We start from the raw sequence: 20,594 nt of genomic DNA, 5'->3' as shown, positions 1-20,594 counted from the left end.
AAAATATATTTTTTTAAAAGTTGATTTGTAATATTACAATTGAAAGGCTCTTCCGTTTGGGACTTTACTCTTTTTCTAAATGCGTGTCTGATACAATGCATGACACGCTATAATGTAGGATTTAAAAATTACCTTCAGTTGTTTCCATTCTGATAGTCTTGTAGTTAATTGCCAAATGTTATTTGATGTTCTTGAAATTGAGGGAATTATAAGACAAATTTGTGGCCTGTCTTTATTTAACAAGAGAGCTGAATTGGTGCAGTGTAGTTTCTGTATCTGATGTGCAGACACAGCAAGCTATGGTTGGAAGGCTATGCAGAGAAACAAAGTCTCTGTAACTGAATTTCAGATATGTGATGATAAACAACTGAAATCATTCTGATCTTGAGAAAAAGGACACGGCAGAAGTGTAAACAGTGCCCAAACAGTATTACTATGCCCAAAGCCATAGTAACTTCCAGGCAGAGTTTTGTGATGTCTGAGAGCATTGTGACTGCTCTCTAGATGGAGCTGGGGATCAAGCTGTGGCCACTGTCTCCTCCCTCCCTCCCTTATCCTTTGGGCAAAGGTGTGAATGTTCATGTTGGTCCCTGCTCTGTCCACTCTACCTTGTGCTCAGGGGCAGCTACATTGGGGTGAAGGACTTGGAGCTCTCTCCTGGTAGCATCCTCTGGATGGATCGTGGCTTGGACTATAATCTTGAGGATAACTCAGACAGTGGTCTGTTCTGGTGTCCAGGTGAGCGACTTATGCTGCTGGACTCAACAGGAGGCAGACCTGGAGTTCATAAAAGAGCTGAATGCCAAACCTACCTAGAGGGTTACCTGCAAATATTGTGAGGACTGCAGAGATGTGTGGGTTTTGTGTGAACTTGATGAGAATACTGGAATTGTACCCCTTTGGCTCCAATAATATTTAGAATTGCATCCAGTTCACTTGGTGTTAATATCTAACACTTTGGCCAATTTAAACCCTATTTACATTAGCTTAGTTTAAATTTGGTGTTTGAAGAGCTGTAATTATCTGTCTGCTTTAGAAATTCATAGTGATTTAGTGAGATCAATTTTAAACTGATTTTAATTAAACCAGAGAACCTTTTACATTTTTACAGACAAGACCTGTGACTAGCCTTTTTAAATGGTGAGGGAGTATATGCAGTCCTAGAATTACTTTTTTCTGTGTGACTGCTTTCTTCTGCTGAAGTCAAATTTAGGCTGTTGTTTTGTATATAAACTGAAAGAATTAAATTCTAAAGAACATTTTGTTCTAAATTTTTTCCCCTTGCTCCAAGCGTGGTTCCTGTTTGTTAAGACTTCTATTAAATTACTGCCAGTACAGCATTTCACTGTCTTTTTATAGTAGATGGGCTGATGGACTCTGTGACCTTTTTTACTTCTGATTTCTGTGATGCTTTTTTCCTCAGACAAAAGAGAATCTAAGAGACAGCTGGGATATTCTAATTTATGGTGATAGGAAGCAGAATACAGAGGTTTAACTGCAGTCTCATGGTGAGATGTGCCACTATTCTAGTACATGGAAAATGTATAAATTGCTTTTGTTGAAGGTTATTTTGGAGAGAATGTTATTATTATGAAGAGAATGTAATGAATGTTGGGAAAATTCTCCTGGGAAGTTTCAGGTCTAATGCTTAAATTCTTGTATAGGATGGCATTGTAGTGAGGTGTGTATGAGACCTGTGTTAGGAGTTGCTGAAGAGTTTAGATTGTGTGCACAACTGTCAATATAAAAATTGACAAAGGGTCGTGATGAGAGATGAATATTAAATGTAAAGAAAAAAATCTGAAACTTGTTGTTTTTGGAAGAGCTCTGTGTGGGCAATAAGAATATTTCTAATACCCGAGATTCTGGCAATTTGATTCTGTTGCAGTGGGTAGAGGGCATAATTCAGCTAGTCACCAGATCCCCTTGAAGGGTGATTCTGGCAAATAGGTCCAGTCAATATGTTTTCATGTTACAAAATGGATGAAAGTGCAAAGCTTGTATCCCCATTATTTTGTGCAGGACAGACAAATGGAATACCTTTTAACTAGCAGTAAATCCATGAGAAATGGAAAGTAGTTGCCATGCAATCTTTCACCCATAATGTATATAGAAATAAACAGAAAACACAGACAGGACATCAATTCTGATGTCCTTCTTCTAATGTTCACTGTGATTTTTATCTTGGGGTTTTTTTGGTTGTTTTTTTGCTTGCTTGTTTTCTATTCTCTGCAAACAGCAATCATCTCTGTAAGTAAGGTATGTGTGGGGAAATAGTTATTGAGCAAAGGCCCTTCCTTAATGATATTAATACGTCAGTAGTGCTACAAAGCGTTAGTTTTCTACGATGATGGCTCTGCATGCAAAACTTCTCCTTTAACTCTACATTTTGCACAATAGGTAGTATGATAAATCTAAATGACAACTTCTACAATATTTCATTAGACTGATACCTGCAACCACAGGGTGCTACAGAATTGCATCTATTCTGGAAGCAGAATCTGAACCACTTGCTACTCATACTATTAAAGCATGGTTATAGACACAAGAAACTGGACACAAGCAACAATAGGTTATGAACAAAATTTCTTTGTGAGTATGGTTCTCACTTTTTTGGATGTAGATTCAGTCCTGTCTTAGATGTGCTTTTAAGTCTGCAATCATTCTGAATCAGAGATAATTGAAGTCTGTCCTTTAATGTGCTGTTAAGCAAGTTGAGAATGAAAAAGTAGAGTGGTATTGTGAATAGAGAAGATGATGTGATTCATTCTACTCAGGTTTCATGTGTCCTGATGGACAAGATTGTGTTAGTGGGTTCACTTAAAACCAGGTGCAAACTCTTTAGAAAGTGAATGAATACATGCAGTGTTCCTTATCTGCAGAATGGTCGTTGTCTTTGTTTTGCTGAAAAGGAAAGCCGTGCATGCTGCTTGAAATTTCAGGAACAACTGTTAAGCCTATAAAACTGCAGAAGCATTTCACTGACTTTTTTTTTCTCTCCCCCCAGATGATCACCAGCAATTAATGCCTGCAGGCTCCCTTCGTAAAAAGAGACTGGCAAAAAGACCTGGATACATGAGACCAGAAGCTCAGCAACAGATAGAGTTTCAGTCCCTTGGTGCCTGCAAACCATTCAGACCAGGAGAGCTCCAACATGGAAGGCAGGGTTGTGGAGACTTTGAGAACTGCGCTCTGTGCAGACAATGCCAAAATAACTTTGAATTCCTGCACTGTAATGCGGTTAGTAGTGCCGTAATTCCTGCTGATGGGGTAACAACGTTGGCCACTATTGGAAGTATGCCAGGATGCTGCAAAAATCTGTTGTGTTGCAAGAGTCCAGGGTCGGAAAACACGGTGACAGCAGCTTACCCTGCTGCTGCAACAAGCAAAGGAGATGTTTCTGCTGAATGCTGTACGCGGCAGAAAAACCACAGTGCAAAAGTGAGCAACCCCCCAAATATGTATGCTTTGGATGGGACAGAAGTGAATAACAACTGTGAATATCAAAGCAGAGATGATATTTCTCATTCTGCTGTTGCACACAATAGTTTAGATAGTTTTAGTTCAAATTTCAGCTTCATACAGCTCTCCCTGAACTCGATCTCTGGAGTAAATGATGTTGAAGTCAAATCAACTGTTGAAGAAGCTGAGATTGTTCTGCATCCCAAAACCACAGGAAGCCTGCAGAAGCCAGAAGAGAAGTCACAAACTCATGACAACTTGGGAGATTTGTGTTGCTTCTCCAGGTCCAGTGAGGATTTGGAGCATGAACATGAGAGCCATGAACTTGATGAATTACAGGACTGTGAGACTGTCTCTCTCTCAGATATAGATGCAACATTTTCATATTCTACAGATTCCTTGGATGCAGCATCTGCTGGCTCTTCTGTCACCTCAGGCTATGAAAGTAGCTTTACTGTTAGTGACCGTAACTGGGATATTTTGATGAAAAAATATGAGCCAGTGCTGCAGGACTGCTTGCTTGGCAACCGCAGTACACTGAAGGTCAGTAATCTCACTTTGTTTTTGATTCCTCTCCCTGGCCCTCAAAACATTTTTTTTATAGTTCTGAAATCAAAGTTTATGTTGGAGTTCAGATACTAATGGCTTTTGCAGCATTTGTTGAAAAAGTTTTACAGTAGTGCTCTGTATGATAAAAGTGAGAGAACAGATTTTGTTTGGTTTTTCAAAAAAAAGGTGATGTTGTTGCAGTATCCTGTTTTATGTTCTACTGAAACTCACTTCCAATGTCACACATCAGTTTCTGAATTCAATAAACACCATTTTCTTTCATAGGTGGCTTTTTTTTTCCTGCAGTTTGGAGTATATGTAGTACAAAATTTGGGGGTGATAATAACTCTTTTCTTGAAGCATCATGATTTAACAGTGTGAAACTTTTTAACTGGAAATGTTTAAGTTTAGCCAGAGATTTCTTGGAGTGAGGCAACTGTATGAGAGTAGCATGTAATTTAATAGATGGGTACTCTCTCCACTTGAAGAAAAATGGGAGTCAAGTCCCTCTCTGCCTCCATATGGGAATTGAACCTTTTTGTTTTTTGGTTGTGTTTTTTTTTTTTTTTTTTACTTCCATCCCAGAGGAGTAGTGAGCAGTGAGTCAGGAGTCTTTATTTCTGCATATATGTATATACCCACATTTATACCTGCAACATATACAGGCAATCACTCACTGTGTTCTTTATGGGAGAGGGGTAGGGAAACTTTAAGAAGGATCAGCTGTGTTTTGTTATAAGGTTTTTGGGATGGCAGGGTGGTCATTGGAGGAAAATAATTGAGTTTACCTACTGAAAGGAACCAAATACTAGATTTGTTATGCAACCAGGAAGCAGTAATCTAGAGATTAATACGGACACAATGCATTTCACTAATTTGTTTAAGGTGCACTGAGTAGGTGGTCAGGTTTTTCTGGTGTACTGGGCTTTTTGTTTGGTTTTTGCTGTGGGGTTGGTTGGGTTTTTTTTTAATTGTCTCACTGGTGCCTTTCAGAAACTCAGATTCTTGTGACTTCTCAGCTCAGACACATACCTGTTGAAATGCACTATATTGTCTTTAGGCCTGATGAAACAACCTACTCTGGGGAAACTTGGCACAACCTTGCTGTCTGGGTAAGACAGAAGGTTGAGAAACTTTTACTATTGCTTTTTTCTGCATGACATCTGACCTGGGCCTGCAATGCTCTCTAATACTTTCTATAGAGGATGCATACAGGACTCAAACTAGGTTCTCTTATTTACAGACTCCACACACATTGACATGGAGCAGTTTCTTTGGCTTCATGCCTTGAATGACAACGTGCCTGTGATCTGGGATGTTTTGGGAAATTATTTGCTACAAATTTGGGAATATATAACACAAGCAAAACAGGAAGTTACTTTTCTTTCTTTTCAGTTTGTTTATTTGATAGGCACAAATGAAACATTGCTATCTTTAATTTCTGTATTCATTAATTCACTGAAAGGAGAACTGGAGACTTGTACCCTGCAGATGTCTTTGCCCTTAGTTAGCCAGTCGTGTGTGTTTAATTTGAAGCACCTTCCTATTGTAATGATAATGAGCAAGTCTCAAAGTTTTCAGAAAAGAACAAAGGCAACTGTAGTCGAGAAAAGGAGACAATACCAAAATTGTTAAAATTATGCTTTCTCTGTACTTAAAACCAAAAAGTGATCATCTTCTAGTACAGATAAAGGACATGCCACGCTGAAGCAGCTCTTTGATTAGTTGAGCTCGAAATGTCTTACCAGCCTGCAAATAGAAAGCACTTTACTGTGGCAGCATCAGTCAGTTTGCCGTGGGCGAGCCTGGGCTGTGGTACCCAAGCAGATTTTAAATGACCTGCCGCTGTAGCACATGATGGAATAAACACTGCAAACAGCAGCAAAGCTGTACTTGCTGTATAGGTGGTTGTTATGCATCATATATGGGAAAAAAAGTGTCATTTGAATTGTTCTTACTGCAGGGTTCTTTAAAGCTCTATCAAAAGTCAGGCATAAAATACAGAAAATAGTTTACGATGAGAATTCAGAGCTCCTCCCTTCAGTATCTTACGCATTCCTCAGCAACCTCAGAGAAAAAAAGATTAGGGTTTCAGGATGTGAAAACCAAAATAAAATAAAGCCTTGAGGAAATGGGAATTTTTTTACAATGTTTTTTGTTTGTGTTTCTTCTGGGCCATCCTATAGGCTGTTATTAATCAGTCATTGTTGGATACTTTTCTGGCTTTGTTTTTTACAGTTCTTTTCTGACTAGTCCCTTTCACATACCACATTTAGAAGGGTTATCATGAATTTAAAGGTCTTGTCTAATTTGTGTGTCGATTGTGTAGTCTCAATAACTGAGTGCTTCTATGAAGTTGTTGACTGGTTGTACCTGTTTTTCTCTATTCAATTTAGAGTTTAATTATAGGGATAAAATATGAAAGAGTTTCAGGGAGGAGAGAAATATTCTGTAAATGTAGAATGTCTGAAGTATGGATTTTCTTGTGTTGGAAAATGCTTTCCCAAGCGCTTTCAGGCTTTGGACTTTAGGAATATAAGCTGCTTCTTTTTCCAGGCTTACCTTTCTCAGTGCTGATATTGGCTTGTTTGGTACCGGTTATGTATAAATTTAATAAGAAAGAAATACATTTCAGTCTTGTAACTGTAGTCATGCTAAGCTGTGGCTGGCATGGCAATGAGGAGAGGGCTAAACCTACCTTCTAACCAATTTCTTTTTACAGTAAAATCTTGAAAAGGCCTTGGAATATACACCTAGCCTTACAAATTTTTAGCAAATTTAGAACTTTAAAACTTTAAAACACTCTTTGATGTTAACAAAGAGAAACATTAGCTCTTGGAATAAAACTTTATTATGGTAGAATTTTCTTTTTTTTTCTGGGTGTGAGAGAGCACTCTGTTTGTGGTTTAGGTATTCTTGGCGTTCTGCTTTTTTCCTCATCTAGCATTTGCATTGTGAGCTGAAAATGCAAACATCAATATTATTTAGATAAGCCTAAATTGTATTTTAATGAAACTTCATTGGGTGTATATGAATACTGTCTTCTGACCCATAACATGAGTGTACCTGTTCCAAAATATTCATACTGCATTCCTCTTTCTAGTTACAGAATAAAATGTGGTTTACATATGGAAATTTTGTATTCTGTGCAAAACTCAGGCAAAAAATTGTTGGAATGGGCTCGGGAACACACTGTTGGGTACAGAAGTATATGTCATGCTGACAGAATCCTCTGATGATCCTACTTTGATTTAGTCAAAGGGTGAAAAATATCCTGCAATCACATGATCTCCTTTGCTTTTCAAGAAATATCGTTTGTTATTCCCTGTATGCGTTTGGACTAAAGCCATGCTTGGCTCAAGTAGCTTCAATTCAACTGACTTCCAAGTAGGTCTGGCTAATTAACAAATACTGGGCTTAACAATCAAAATTTGGTCATTGTAGTGATGTAGGAAGCCATTATAATATGTAGAGGTTAATAGTCTAAATATTTTTAAATGCAGCTTCTTCGTAATTAACCTTTTTTTCTTTGCATAGATAAAATCCTTGATCTTACGGCTTCAGAGGCTTCAGGAAAAAGCAATAGAGGAAGATGACTATGATAGAGGTGAGAATTGCTCCCCCCTATTCTCCACTGGATCATGCTGCCTGTTTTTTTTTTTCTTTCCTCCTCCTTTCTCTCTTAATTTTATTTTATATTTCCTACATAGCAGTGGGAAGGTGTGGAAGAGTAGTTCAATGAACTGTGTTCTTTATTCTGTTGTGTGGCAGGAAGCAAATTAAAGTAGGTCAGCAGCAGGTAGCAACAGTTTTTATTTTCTTGAGCCACATCACCATGTGGGAAGGTTGAAATCCAAATATCTGCCATCTGGATCAGCTGTTTTGAAGCAGCATGACTTTAAAAAAATTGCAGAAATGAATGAAAGCTTTAAAAGGAGAAAGGACAGGCACTGGCTGCTGACAGAGTGAGATTTGCTGCTTGCCACATTTAGTCATGACGCTACAACAGGGCTCAAACACAGAAATAAGGTCAGTAGCTATTATAAAAGTGAATGATACTGTCCTGTGGGATTAACATGATGTCTCTGAATTCAGTCAAAACCAACTAAAGAATATGGTGATGATAGAGTTGCTGGCAAATAGCTGTCTTTGAATAGTGCTTTTTCTTTCAAATGCCTTGGCACTTCTGATAAGCTCTGTGTGTGCGCACATTAATAATTAGAGCATCTAGTAACACTCATATTAGGTTTCTTCTTGTTTCCTGCTCTGATAGTCTGAGTTCAAGTACTTGTGTTTTGATAGTCTTGAGGTTCTAGGTTAAATTCTTCCCACTAGATCTATAATCAGTTGGAAAACCCTGCCAACATATCAGTAAAATATGCATGAATATGCGTGAATTCAGAGAATAAGACTGAAAAAAAGATATCTCCTTTCCTGCCGCTTTTTTATTCTCAACTTTTAGACATTGGGCAGTGGTCAGAACTTACGGTTTGCCTTTCAAAATTAATGATTTGTGATGCTTTGCAGTTGTACCATGACTGTTCTCCTGCCCCCAAAGAGGTTTCCAAGGTGATGTAAATGCGTTTTAATAGTGTGTAGGGAGTAGGTGTGTAGCCCTTTTTCAAGAGTGGTTCTGTTAGCCTCTTACAGGCTTGCCTGTGTACAGGAGAAGAGTCTGCTACTGTCACAAATCGTTCTTTTAGTGTGGCATCTCCTAATGGGGAAAATGTTTAGGTACATTAAAAGCTAAGGATGTTTTAGGTATTCATGGGTTTAATCTCTGTCAAACACATTATTGATGTGTGAGCTTTACATGTGTAACACTCATAACTCTTCTTGTTCTGGTGCCTGTGGGTTGAGCTCACAGTTGGAGACTTCCCAACAGCTGTGTGCTTGGTGTGCATGGTTACCACAGATTCCAGCTGGGATTCTCTGGGCAGTCAGCCACTCTGATGGCAGAATTTCAGTGTGTCAGGTGTAACATCTCCTTGTGATGCCACATAGTCATTGACCACAGGGAAAAATGATGACTTGTCTTGAATCTTGCAGGGAAAGCCCTTGTGTAGTTTTCCTGGATGCTAGTCTTGTACTCTTAAAACAGAACCAACTTTCTGTTGACCATCACTTTATCAGCTACCCTTTTCAGTTCCACCTTGGTTATCAAGCAGGTAGCGCAGAGCATGTTTGCAGAATCTTGCATTAATTCCCCTCAGAAAAATGATCTGGCTGAAATGTTATTTCACCAGGTATTGTGAACACAGAGAGAAAAAGTGGCAGCAGTACAAAGGTGGTGAGGAGCATCCGCTGGTGGTATTGCTGTTTTCTGTGCCAAGTCTGGTATATATAGACAGAAAACATTTGTCCTGATATAGGACTAGATGCTAAAGTGCTTGAGAAACTTTGTCTTGGGTTCTTCCATCCCTTTGAAAACTGGGAGTCCGTCTTGAGACACTGCTGTTCTCTGAAAATGCCATGCTTCAAGCATGCTTGTGACCATGCATCCTTAATTTTATGAATTCCTAGCTTTTGAGTCCTTGACCTGCTTTCTGTCATAACTGGCCTTTGTTCCTTTTTTGACACGACTGTGAAACAGAGGGTTTTTGTGACTGCTTTCCAGGATTTTTTGGTGACTACTTTTCATTATTTTCATGGTATCTGAACTGGCTTTCTCAGTTTTTCGTTTGTGAAAAATGGTCAGCATATTTTCAAGGAAAAGAGTCGCATGGAGAAGGTGCAGTGCTGCAAGGAGAATCAGAGCTGTAACCTTCCCTCCTCATCTTGCAGTGGCAAGATTTCCACCTTTGCTTTTAGAGCTATGTCATTGCTCCTGGTGGAGAACAGTCTTCCCTGGTGTGAAGTTTGAAAGCTTGTTAAAGAGCTTACAGATTGGCCCAGTACCAATTTCTTTTCAAGTGAAATTTGTAATTAGCCTTCTTTAAAATGTTCGTATTGCCAAATATTGCTAGCAGGGAATGGAATTACTAAACACGTAGAGCTGTGATGTGGAGCATAAATGGCAGTGTATCATCAGGGAATGGGAGAAACCACCATGGTGTATATGGAGGGCTAAGGACATTTTAACTATTTGCAGAAGATTACTGTCCCTGTAATTTGGGGAATGACCTTGAGAGTCCTCTGTTAAGAGCAGAACCATTTTGATGGTTGTGTTGTGTGTGGTGACATTTGGAAGTTCTCTAGGAGAAAGGTAGACCTAGTGTGACGTGAATAGCTGATAAATGCCCTGTACATGGAAGAGGTGAGTAGGGGTAAAGGCCAACAGGTGGAGGTATGAGGGGTATAAGTGACTGGACTCCCAAGTGGAAAATTAAATTGTCAATAAATACATTATCATGTGTAATTACTGCTTTGTTGTTAGAGGCTCCTCTCTAGCTTTGACCACAGTTGAAGAGATTTTCTGATTTCAGCTTTCTGAGTCATTTAGTCTTGCAGGAAGGGCCTCAGTTGTTTTTTACAACAGTTTGGTGGGAGGAAAATGTGTTAGTGCTCCTCAAAGTGCTCAGGACTGGTTTCTGCTGTCTGACACTGCAAACTTCGCACCTTATGGAAGAACAAGCATTACAGGTTCAAGATTGTTGCTTTCCTGCTCTCCAGAGTCTTTTGAGAGCTCCTGTAGTTTATGGTAACCTTTGAAACTCAATTGTAGATAAAGTGGTGCCCCTACAGAGAGCTGAAAGTGATGCACTGTCTTTTCGGTTCTGGCAACAAGGCTAGGAAATGACAAAAATAAAGACAAGTTTTTCCCACCACAAAACCATGGACAGATACTCTGTTGCAAACAGGTCAGGAATAAGGATATATTTATTTTTCCCCCTTTTCAGAAATACAGGACAAATGCATTCTGCTTCGGTCTGTTGGAGTGATGATTTCTGAACAAGTGATGATTTTTTAAGGGCTTTTTGCTACTACAACCTTCCATCTTTTGTTTAAAAGACAAGGGAATGTCTGTTTAAATCTTCAGCTTGTTTCTTCCAAGTTTTTACTTTCTTTAGGTGAATCTGTTTGCTCTTGTCTTCCTCCTCATGTTGGGCTTGAGAGGTGTGCAGCAGACATGGCTCTTGCCATTGCTTGGTTACCTGTGCTGTGCCTTCTGAAGTCCTGCCTTGGCATGGTTAGGGTGTTGGTTTAGGGGAGCTTCAGTCAGTCATCCAAATAATTACATTTTTTTCCTATACTTTCTTGCAGTGCCATGGGATGGAGCAGGGGATATGTTTGTTCCGAGAGTGCTGAGGGGCTGCTTGGGCAGAGGCCGCCCCCCATTCCATGTTGGTGCTCATCTACTGGAGGTCACTGAGCACAGGGCAGTGAAACCTGCAGGGTGTTCTCTCTTCACACTGTAGCTGTCATGGGTTGTTTCAAATGCAGATATTCCTCGTCTGTAAAACGGTTGTGTGAAATGCGTATTCAGTGAGACAAATCTCCTCAGCCCTGGTATATTTTTGAATAGGAACCATTAGGATGTTACTTGTTTTACTGCTCTTTCTGTTTGTAGGTGCTGAAATATCAGGAAATAAGTGATTTTTTTTTTTTTCTGTATTTGCTTGTGGTGTCCTCTTGATGGCCACATTACTGTATATTTTCAAAGCAGGTGCAGTACCATGGGAATATAAGCATTTTGCCTTGCACAGCATATAGGAAAAATTGGTCTGTTCTCCAAGGATCACTTGAAGTGTTGTCATGGCTCATTATTCATGATGGAGCTTGACAGCTCCAAGGTTAAACACACTGCTGAATACAGGGGGGGAAAAAGAAGCCAATATATTTTGTGCTTGTGGGAGTTGTGCTTGCAGTGGGAGCAAGTGTATTTTGCTCAGTACAAATCTATTGCCCCAACATTTGAAAATCTTTTTTCCTGTTCTTTGCTTCTTGAGCTGCTCAGCCTTTCCTGATGCAAGAGGCAAGTGGATTGGTAACTGTCAGGACTGTCTTGCTGCTGAACTCTACTAGTGGTTCATGTGCCATCTTGTTACTCAGAAAAAAGTTTTTTTCAGAGCTACTGTTTTTTTTTCTTTTAATTATTATTTTTTAAAAGAAAATTCTTGTATGCAGGAATGTGAGCGTACAGATTCATTGTTTGCAACTGGTAAGGAATGTAAACTTCTCTGTGCAATCAGATTGTATTCAGAGTTAGGGCTCTTCAGTGAAGGTCATACAGTAGATCAGAGCAACTCCTTATCAGTCCAGCGTGACAGGTAGAACACAGAAACATTTACACCTGTCATGGCAAAGCCTATTCTATCTCAGCAATAAAAATTCAGGCTGTAGATACATTTAACATTATGTGAGCCTTTGGTTATTTTAGGTGAGTTCTCAAAGCATGAACTATGTGGATTGGTAAACTTGTGCGTTGAGTGCTCTGCAGAAAGAGAGAAAACTATAAACTATCATGTTAAGTAATGGCAGGGTTGAAAATGCTGTGTTATGTGGCACTCTAAGGGAGGTCTTGGACACTTCTTACAGTGGTACTTACAAACTCCAAACTCCTGACCAGGTGTATAGCTGTTTGGTCTTTCCAAATTTCTTTTTCCACTTGCAACTAGAACAATATTTTTTCCCAGTGTAAAGTACTATTTCTAGTCATAATTCTTACAACATTTGAACCAATTTGGTATTCAGGCAGGTGGGTGGTGTGTTGTTCTTTTTGTTATCTTTCTTGTTTGTTTTTTTTAATTTCATTTTTCCCTGGAAGAGCTATTTGTAGATGTGGGTTGGATAGAATCCCTGCTTCACTGTGCTTCTATTATTTTGAACTAAAATGCTTGCTTGACAGATGGCTGCTATAACAGGACACAGAAACGAAGGCAAGTTGGCTTCTTTCTGAGGAAGGACAGTGAATTTGAGAGAAACTGTATCTGGAAATAACTCTCAAAGAACATGTTACTTTGGGTTGGACTTACTCAGTGTGGCATATACCTTTGGAAGTTAAATCCTTAAACCTTAGCTGTATATTGAGTGAAGCTCTATATCTGAGGCTGCTGACTTAATAAAAAGTGGTGGATACTGGAGGACAGAGCTTCTGTGACACAGGAGACTTACTGCGAGCTTGTAATTTGCAGTTGCAGGCCATTGACTTGTCAATGGGTTTGGGGTGGATGGAAGAATTAGGACTTTGTGTTATGCCATATTGTTAGAGGTTTGTTTCTTCACAAACTTGTAGAAGTTTCCTGAAATATGTGGGTAAGTCTTTTTGGGTTTCATTTGAATTTTTACAACTTTCCAGTAAAGCTTTTAAGAGGACTGGGGGAAGGGCCTGTACAAATTCCAAAACCCAAATCTTTGTTGCGTGAATCTTGTTTACTTGTTCTACTCTTACAGATTCAATTAACCTCCACAAAAGAGTTTGGGTAGTTAAGGATGAGCAAATGCTTATGTGAAGTATGAATTAGACTTAATTTACCTCGTAATAAAACAGAAGTATCACAAGCCGTGCAACCCTTACACCTTGTCTGTATTTCTCTAAGATGGATGAAATGAAGAGATAGAAGTCTTTTTTGTACACATCCATTTATTGCTTGGTGCTGGCTGAAACTGTTGACCAAGATGCTGTTGTCCAAATGCTTCATCATGGCTTCTGTCTACTAGCAGCAGTAATGACATCATTGTTTCTTTTTGTGCAATCCATGTTAGGCATATCCAGTTGCTGTTTTGTGGTTTGGTGGGGTTTTTGTTTGTTTGTTTTTTTGTTTGGGTCTTGTTTTGGTTTTGTTTTGGTGTTTTGGTTTTGTTTTGGTGTTTTGGTTTTGTTTTGGTGTTTTGGTTTTGTTTTGGTGTTTTGGTTTTGTTTTGGTGTTTTGGTTTTTGTTTTTTAAGTCACAAAACTGAGCAGGAGTCACAATTTAAAGGTATGAATTTCCTTATCTGGCTGTCAGGTAGACAACCGGAAAAACTTTTTTAATATTAAAATAATATAGTAATGACCAATGCTTATGAGCAGGAGGTCTGGTATGCATTTCTGAGTACTCTGACTTGTTGTGTTTACTCATTACATATGAAGCACATGCATCTTCAGCAGCTTCTTGAAATGCTTTTGATGTAAATCCTCATTTTAGCCCAGTTGTTCAGTTTCCGTCACATCAAGTTGTGTCTTTCAGGTAGAACAGGATCTTGCCATTGGTCTGCTTGTGCCCCCACACTGAAAATGGAGTTATGTTTTCTACATCTCTAATTCCTTAGCCAATACTGGAGAGGAAACTACTGTAGTCATGCAGTAGCTCGCTTAAACTGTGCAGCCTAAATATTTTTAGGAAGTGGTACTATTTTGTAGGATTCTACTATGCTCTCGTATTTTAATCTTGGCCAGTGTGAAGAGGTTCGGCTACATCTTGTGTTTCTGGAAGCTGCTTGACAAAAAGAAAATTGCTGAAGTTTTGGCAAAGTGTGCGCTTGGAAGCTTTCTCTGCTCCTGGCCATCTGCTGTCTAAAACTGACACTGCTGGCCACCCCTCCTATGATAGTTGGGCCCTATTTCTCAGTCCATGATGCAGCCAAGCTGTTCCCAGACAGCCTGGCTAGCCTTTTACAAACAAACAAGCAATGAAAAAATATGAACAAAATAAGCAATTATGGGTAATTTAAGATCTTACTTACTGAATTGCTGTTTGAAACATAGGGCTCTGATGGGTGTAACTTGGGAGAAGTGTTGATGTGCTATCTGGACAGTGCCCACTGAGTGAGTGACATGGCTCTCCTGATACTCAGCCAGCCCATCTGCTTACTTTGCACTTGAAAACAAATTTTATATTCAGGACAGACTTATCTTTCTCCTGCTCTTTAGAAATATTAGCTCCAGATAAGAAAAATGTGTTTCATTTGCAATATGACTGCTGGAGATGGTATGGCTATTAATTCAGCCAACAAGTAGAAATTGATTTTGCTGCCCTTGTCTTACATGTAGGATATAAAAATTTTAAGGGAAGGGGGACACCTTCTCTTTTCAATTACTATCTGCCTAAGAAATGACTGAACATGGGTAGAAACTTCTGGATGACACAGTAATGCAAATTCTGCGTAATTGGGGGTTAAAACAGTGCTGAATGAATGTGACTACCATTTGAAAGCAGACATGAAAGTCTTCCAGTGTAAGTCCTCTGTGGAGAACTGATAATACTGCTTCCTCAGTGTTGGATGGTGTCTGGTCAAATTCCTGGTGCACAGAAGTAAATAAAATCAAATCCAAATTCATATTGAAGTGCAGGGGTTGTTGGTTTGAAATATTTTAATTATGAGCTTTACTTAGTGGAGAAAACATTTTTTGAGCAAGAGCTGAAATGGCCCCATTCCCAGGCAGGCTTCAACAGCTGGATATTCTGGTGCTATATAATAAATATTAAAATAGCGAGGAGTTCTGAACAAAGCGGTTCTGGTCATACTATGTCACCTGTCTCACAGAACTTAGGGTAAGAAGACTCAAGATATGTAAGTGTGTTACAAAAATATTAATTTTTCATAATGCTGTATAAAATGACAAGATCTTCCAGAGAAAGAAACACTGAGGATGCTGAGGAGGAGAAAAAGAAGAAATATTTGGGGAAAGGAAAATAAAAATCCAAGGTAGAATAACTCTAGAATTAAAATTTAATTCTCTTTTGGAGCACTGTGCTTGCAGAAGCATTGTTACTAGAATAACTTTCTGATATAATTATTCTGCCATCACAATTCTGTTCTTGTCTACCTGTAGATAAGTCTGAATTTTGTGCAGTTTTATGTTTCCCATCTCAGGTGTTTTTTTTCCCCGCCTGTAACTCCCAGGGCTTATAATAAGGAATATACAGGATTTAGTAGGATTCTCCTATTTAATTTAAATGGCTCTTACATTTCTTCTTTTGGACATTTTTTAAAACAGTCACGCAGTTCCAAATAATAAGGTGAGGAATCTGTCAGAGAAACAAATAATCTTCACTCCCTGTGCCAGGCACAGGTGCCATTTTGCTTATTGAGTGAGCCTGCCTGTTACTGTAAGGAAAAGTTATTTCTCTGTGCCCTCCTCCTGCTTTCAAAATACTTAGGCTCTTCTTATCTATAGCTGTTACATTGACTGACCCATTCAGGCTGAATACATAGGGGCAGCCCTACATGCTCAGTAAAACTGTTCCATTGCTGTTACTTCTCTGAGGAGGGGGGTTGGGGGAAAGGAAAAAAACCCTTTCCTTTTCAGTCAAGCAAGGAGAAAGCAAGACTGCCTGTGTGTGAATGGGTAATGCCTCCCCAGTGCAAACAGATGGGAGTTACTTGGGAACAGTGTGGGCAGCAAAGCAGCTGAGCTGTATTTGACTTACTTTCTTTACTTGTGACACACTTGTTCGTTGAATGCAGGAAAAAAAATATTTGTTATGTCAAAGAATGTGAAACAAAGCTTTCTTGGCTTGTTGAAGTGCCCTGAAAAATGCTGCTTTTGCTCAGATTAAAATAGTCAGATGAATTCAGTCCCTCTTAAAGCCAGAGCTCAGTGATGTGATGACTGCAGGAGATGAAGTTCATGTGAGGGCTGGAGTCATTTGGATGGATAATGCAGCAGGCCTGTTTCTGCTGGACAAACATCCCCTAAGTTGTAGCTTTAAAGAAGCAAACTTGAACTTTAAAAGGCCTGTGGTGAGAGGTTTCTTGTACCTCCATGTATGCTCCTATTAGGAGCTATTAGTGGTCTTAGCCACATCTCGTGGTCTCCCTCGTGTGCAAGCAACAGTGTCATTTCTCCTGTCTCTGGAGTTAGGGGCCAAGTCTGCCTTGCATGCTGTGTCTGGCTTTTAATTTGTCTAGAAACCCTTTTTTCCCTGCTTCAGTTTTATCACCTATAATTCCTTAATAGAAACTTCCTGTGAACACCTCTAATTATTGTTTAGAGTGGATGCTCTTAAGAGCAGCTAATAATGAACTGAATGTTTGCTTACAAAATCGATTTGATTTCAGAAATTAGGAGGGATGGAAAATTAGTTCTTCAGGGAAGTGTACCCTCCTTGCTTGTAAATGCTTTCCTGGCTCTCCCTTCCCTAAGAGGCAACCTTTCCTCTGTTTCTGTTAGAAAAGTGAACTCCTGTGCTCCCAATTCCCTCTCTGGAGTTCAGTGTGCCTTCTCTATGCTTACCCAAGTTTGTTCTTTCTGTAGCAGTTGTGGGCAGGTCAGTGGCCTGTGTGCCTTCCACACTGCTGGAACAGGGGTCCTAGACGCTGGCATGTTCTTAGCCAAGAGAGATGAGGGTTTTAAAAATTTCTTTCATGTAAGTCCTGTAGGGTTCACACTTCTTTGTCTGTAGGAAGATCTAAAGAGTTGTTTGGATGATTGGTTGTTCAGGTATGTGTAGCTGATGCCTATTAATTCTAAGGAGTGTCTTCTTTCTTAGCATTTTTATACCATCTTATTTTCTTTTCCCCAATCCACTACAAAGTTACACTTCATGTACACCTAAAATTACCGAAGTCCATTTTTAATTTCCAAGATTCATCTGTCATGTAATGTAACAGCACATATAGTTCCTATTCTCTCCAATGCCTACCTAAAAGGAATATTGATAAATGTTACCTGTGGTGCAGAATTTTTTGAAGTACCTTTGGGAGAGCAAAGAAAGCATTTATGCTGCCCTGACAGGCAACTAGAAAGGCTGCCTTTATCAAAGTAGACTGGCTAACCTTTGGAAAAATAAAGAAAACAATGTAAAATTCTAGATTTCTTTTTTCAGTTCTCATCTGCAGACCAATTGACTCTTGACAGTTGGAGGTCTTTTTTGAAATGATGTATAGCACACAAACCTATCATCTTGGCTTCCAGGCAAGTAGACAGATGATACTGGGGTCAGTTAAAAGTCACAAAAATTGCCAGTCATCCCTTCTATGCAAAGGAGTTTAAAGCAACAACCCAAACCAACTTGCAATAGAGAGGTACAGAGAGGCTGGATCTTCCTTGATGTTAATGTTCTGCTCAGCTAAGATTTAACTGCCGCAGATTTCTTTTGAACGTTAGGATGAAGCTGGTGCAATGCTTATTTCCATTCAAAGAATGTTCTTCTTAGGAACTCAGGGTAAGGTCAAAAAGTTGAATGAATGTTTCAGCACTGCCAACTCTCACAAAGTACGTGACTGTCCTGCTTTACAACTTTTCCCCACTCTATTCAGCGCTTTTCAGGCCACGCCTGGAATCTTGTGTTCAGTTTTGGTCCCTGCTGTACAAAAAAGATGCAGACAGGCTGGAGAGAGTCCAGGGAAGGGCTACAAAGATGACCTTTGTAGCCTGGAAAAGTCAGCCTTTCCTGACTGGGAAACCTTTTGTGTGAGGAAAGGCTGAGAGAACTGGGTTTATTTAATCTTGGGAAAAGAAGGTTTAGGGGGAGACCTTGTCACTGTGTTCCTGTATTTAAGGGGTGCCTACAAAGAAGATGGAGGTTCCCTTTTTGCAAGGACTCACATGAGAAGTGGTGATGGGCTCTAGTTACTCCTGGAGAGATTCCGATTGGACACAAAAGTAAAATTTTTCACAATGAGCCCAATAGTCATTGGAATGATCTCCTTAGGGAAGTGGTGGATTTCCAAGTGTTGGATACCTGTAAGGTTCAGTTGGGCAGGATGTTGGGTCTTGTCTAGACTGTATGTCACCAAGAGAGATTGGACCACATGATCCTTGAGATATCTTCCAACCTGCTTCCTTCTATTGGTGAGGAGGCCAATTTGGCCTTGAATACCTGTTTGAGAAAACATCCAAACATCCAGTGAATGTGTGATATGTTTAGCAGTATTGTGATGTGTTCAGTGCTGTACTGCCTGTGCATAGTCTTTATAAACATGATACTCTTCACGTCTGTGGTTTTTGATCAATATTTAAATGTCCTCTTCCTTTATTGCTCAACTGCTTCCAAGCATAGACAGCTGCTTGTTACTGAAATGTGTGGGAATGACCATAGTGAAGGAGGAAGTGCTAATTACCAGGGTGAACCCAATGGGAAATATACATCTGTCAGAACTGCTGTTTCTGGGTGGATTCTGTACTCTGGTGTTTTGCACTTGTTCATTCACAAATACTGTGCTTGGGGCTTCTGGCAAAAGGGCCATTAAACAACCATTTCTCTAGTGCCTTAACCTTAGTCTTGAGGAGTTGCCAGGGCTCCTACTGTGCAAATTCAGCCCCAGCAGATGTTGTTTTAGAAATTAAGATTTGCAGGTTTTCAGGCATGGGAATTGTGCATCTTGCACGCTTGGGACTTTATGAGGAGCTTCAGTGACTGTAAGGCACGAACTTGCTTTCATATGTCTCCTACTCTGATGACATCTGTTTCCATGCCCTTTCATAACACTAGGAAACCTCCTAGCAGTAACTTTGCTTCCCTCTACTTTGTGTTTTAGGAAGGTGCTTGGCAAGTGTCTCTTGTCCTCTTCCTGAGTTACAGGTTCTTCCTCTCCTGTGCCCTTCTTACACTTTTACTCAGCCAGCAGGCTTCATTAGCCTGTGCTGCTGCTATTTCTACTTGTCACCTGGTGAGCAGGACTTGAATTTGCTCCTCACCTGCTAATTGTGCTCTTCTGGAGAGGCTAGTGGATATTATCAGCCTGCTGCTGTGATGCATTTTTGTGGTTGCATCTATCCTCTGGGCTGCAGGCTCTAACCTCGTGCAATATAGACATTCTGATGCCTCCCTGTAATCTGAAATCAAGATTAGGGGCATGATAACAAGGTGCATCTTTCTTGTCCCTTTGTCTCAATGAGATTTTACCAGACTAGAAAGCTAATAACATTTTCTTAGCAGGTGGTGTTTTCCTGCATTCCTCTATTTGCAGCAGCTCCCCAGGAGCCTGAGAAACAAAAGTGCACGTATGAAAGAAGCTGGAGTTCAAGCCAGTGTGCTCTTTAGGATGGCAGGGAGCTTCACTCAGTGTTATCTACTTGTATCAAAATTAGATGGTTTGAATTTGTGCCTTCTGGAAACAAGTAAAAAGGATTTGGGTGGTGGTGGTGTGTGTTTCTATGTATTGTTTTTCTGCTGGCTGTGAGTGCTTTGTGTTAGATTCTGTAAAGCTGTTCTCTGCTCCTAACAAAGTTGTTCCTTCCTCAGGCTTCGTGCTTCAGTGTGTGATTGCAATAGAATTCTGGCAGAAAGGTGTAATGGGAAGAGAGCATGTTAAATTTACCCTTAGCTGTCCTAGTCTGTTGGGAGTGAGAGAACCGGATTGTACTTCTGGCTTACTCTCTGTCCTTGGTTTGCCAGAACCTTCCATTTTGGAAGAATGGTGAAATCATTTTTTTGTGGTTTGGGTTTTATTTTTAGCAAAATATTTGCATCCAGTCATATATTTTTTGCTTTCCCTTTTTCCCAAGAGATGGATGCATTAAATGCCTGGCCTCAAATACTCTTCTTTTAGCTTTCTTGCTGCTTTCTGTTATTTCCCAGTCTCCCCTCACATCACAAGGCACGTTCCAGGAGACCTCTCTGCCCATTGCATGTGCTTTTGTGCTTTCTGCCATACATTCTACTGCAGCTGGCAATATTTGCACCTTAATCATTTGCACCTTAATTATTTGCACCTCTGTTCTGTCTTTCCTTTTTCCTTCTCTGTTTATGTTAGTCCAGTGCAGTGAGTCTTGC

At 39.8% G+C, this 20,594-nt stretch overlaps 1 protein-coding gene across 5 annotated transcripts in view; it reads left to right on the top strand.

Annotated features, from left to right (window-relative positions):
- Positions 1-20,594, top strand: part of DISC1 (DISC1 scaffold protein) — a 188,727-nt gene that overhangs the window by 15,085 nt on the left and 153,048 nt on the right. For all 5 annotated transcript variants that reach the window (XR_007628977.1, XM_050315928.1, XM_050315929.1 and 2 more), the window contains exons 2-3: positions 3,008-4,005; positions 7,549-7,618. Coding sequence is in view for 4 of the 5 variants with exons in the window: in XM_050315928.1 (XP_050171885.1) it covers positions 3,008-4,005; positions 7,549-7,618 (1,068 nt within the window). In the remaining variant the exon portion in view is untranslated. The remainder of the gene's footprint in view (positions 1-3,007; positions 4,006-7,548; positions 7,619-20,594) is intronic.

This window comes from Myiozetetes cayanensis, unplaced genomic scaffold (assembly GCF_022539395.1).
Source record: "Myiozetetes cayanensis isolate MyiCay16 unplaced genomic scaffold, myiCay2020 scf2-11, whole genome shotgun sequence".
NCBI classification, from domain to species: domain Eukaryota; kingdom Metazoa; phylum Chordata; class Aves; order Passeriformes; family Tyrannidae; genus Myiozetetes; species Myiozetetes cayanensis.
The sequence above is the reverse complement of the archived record's forward strand: the minus strand, read 5'-3'. Positions and strand labels throughout refer to the sequence as shown.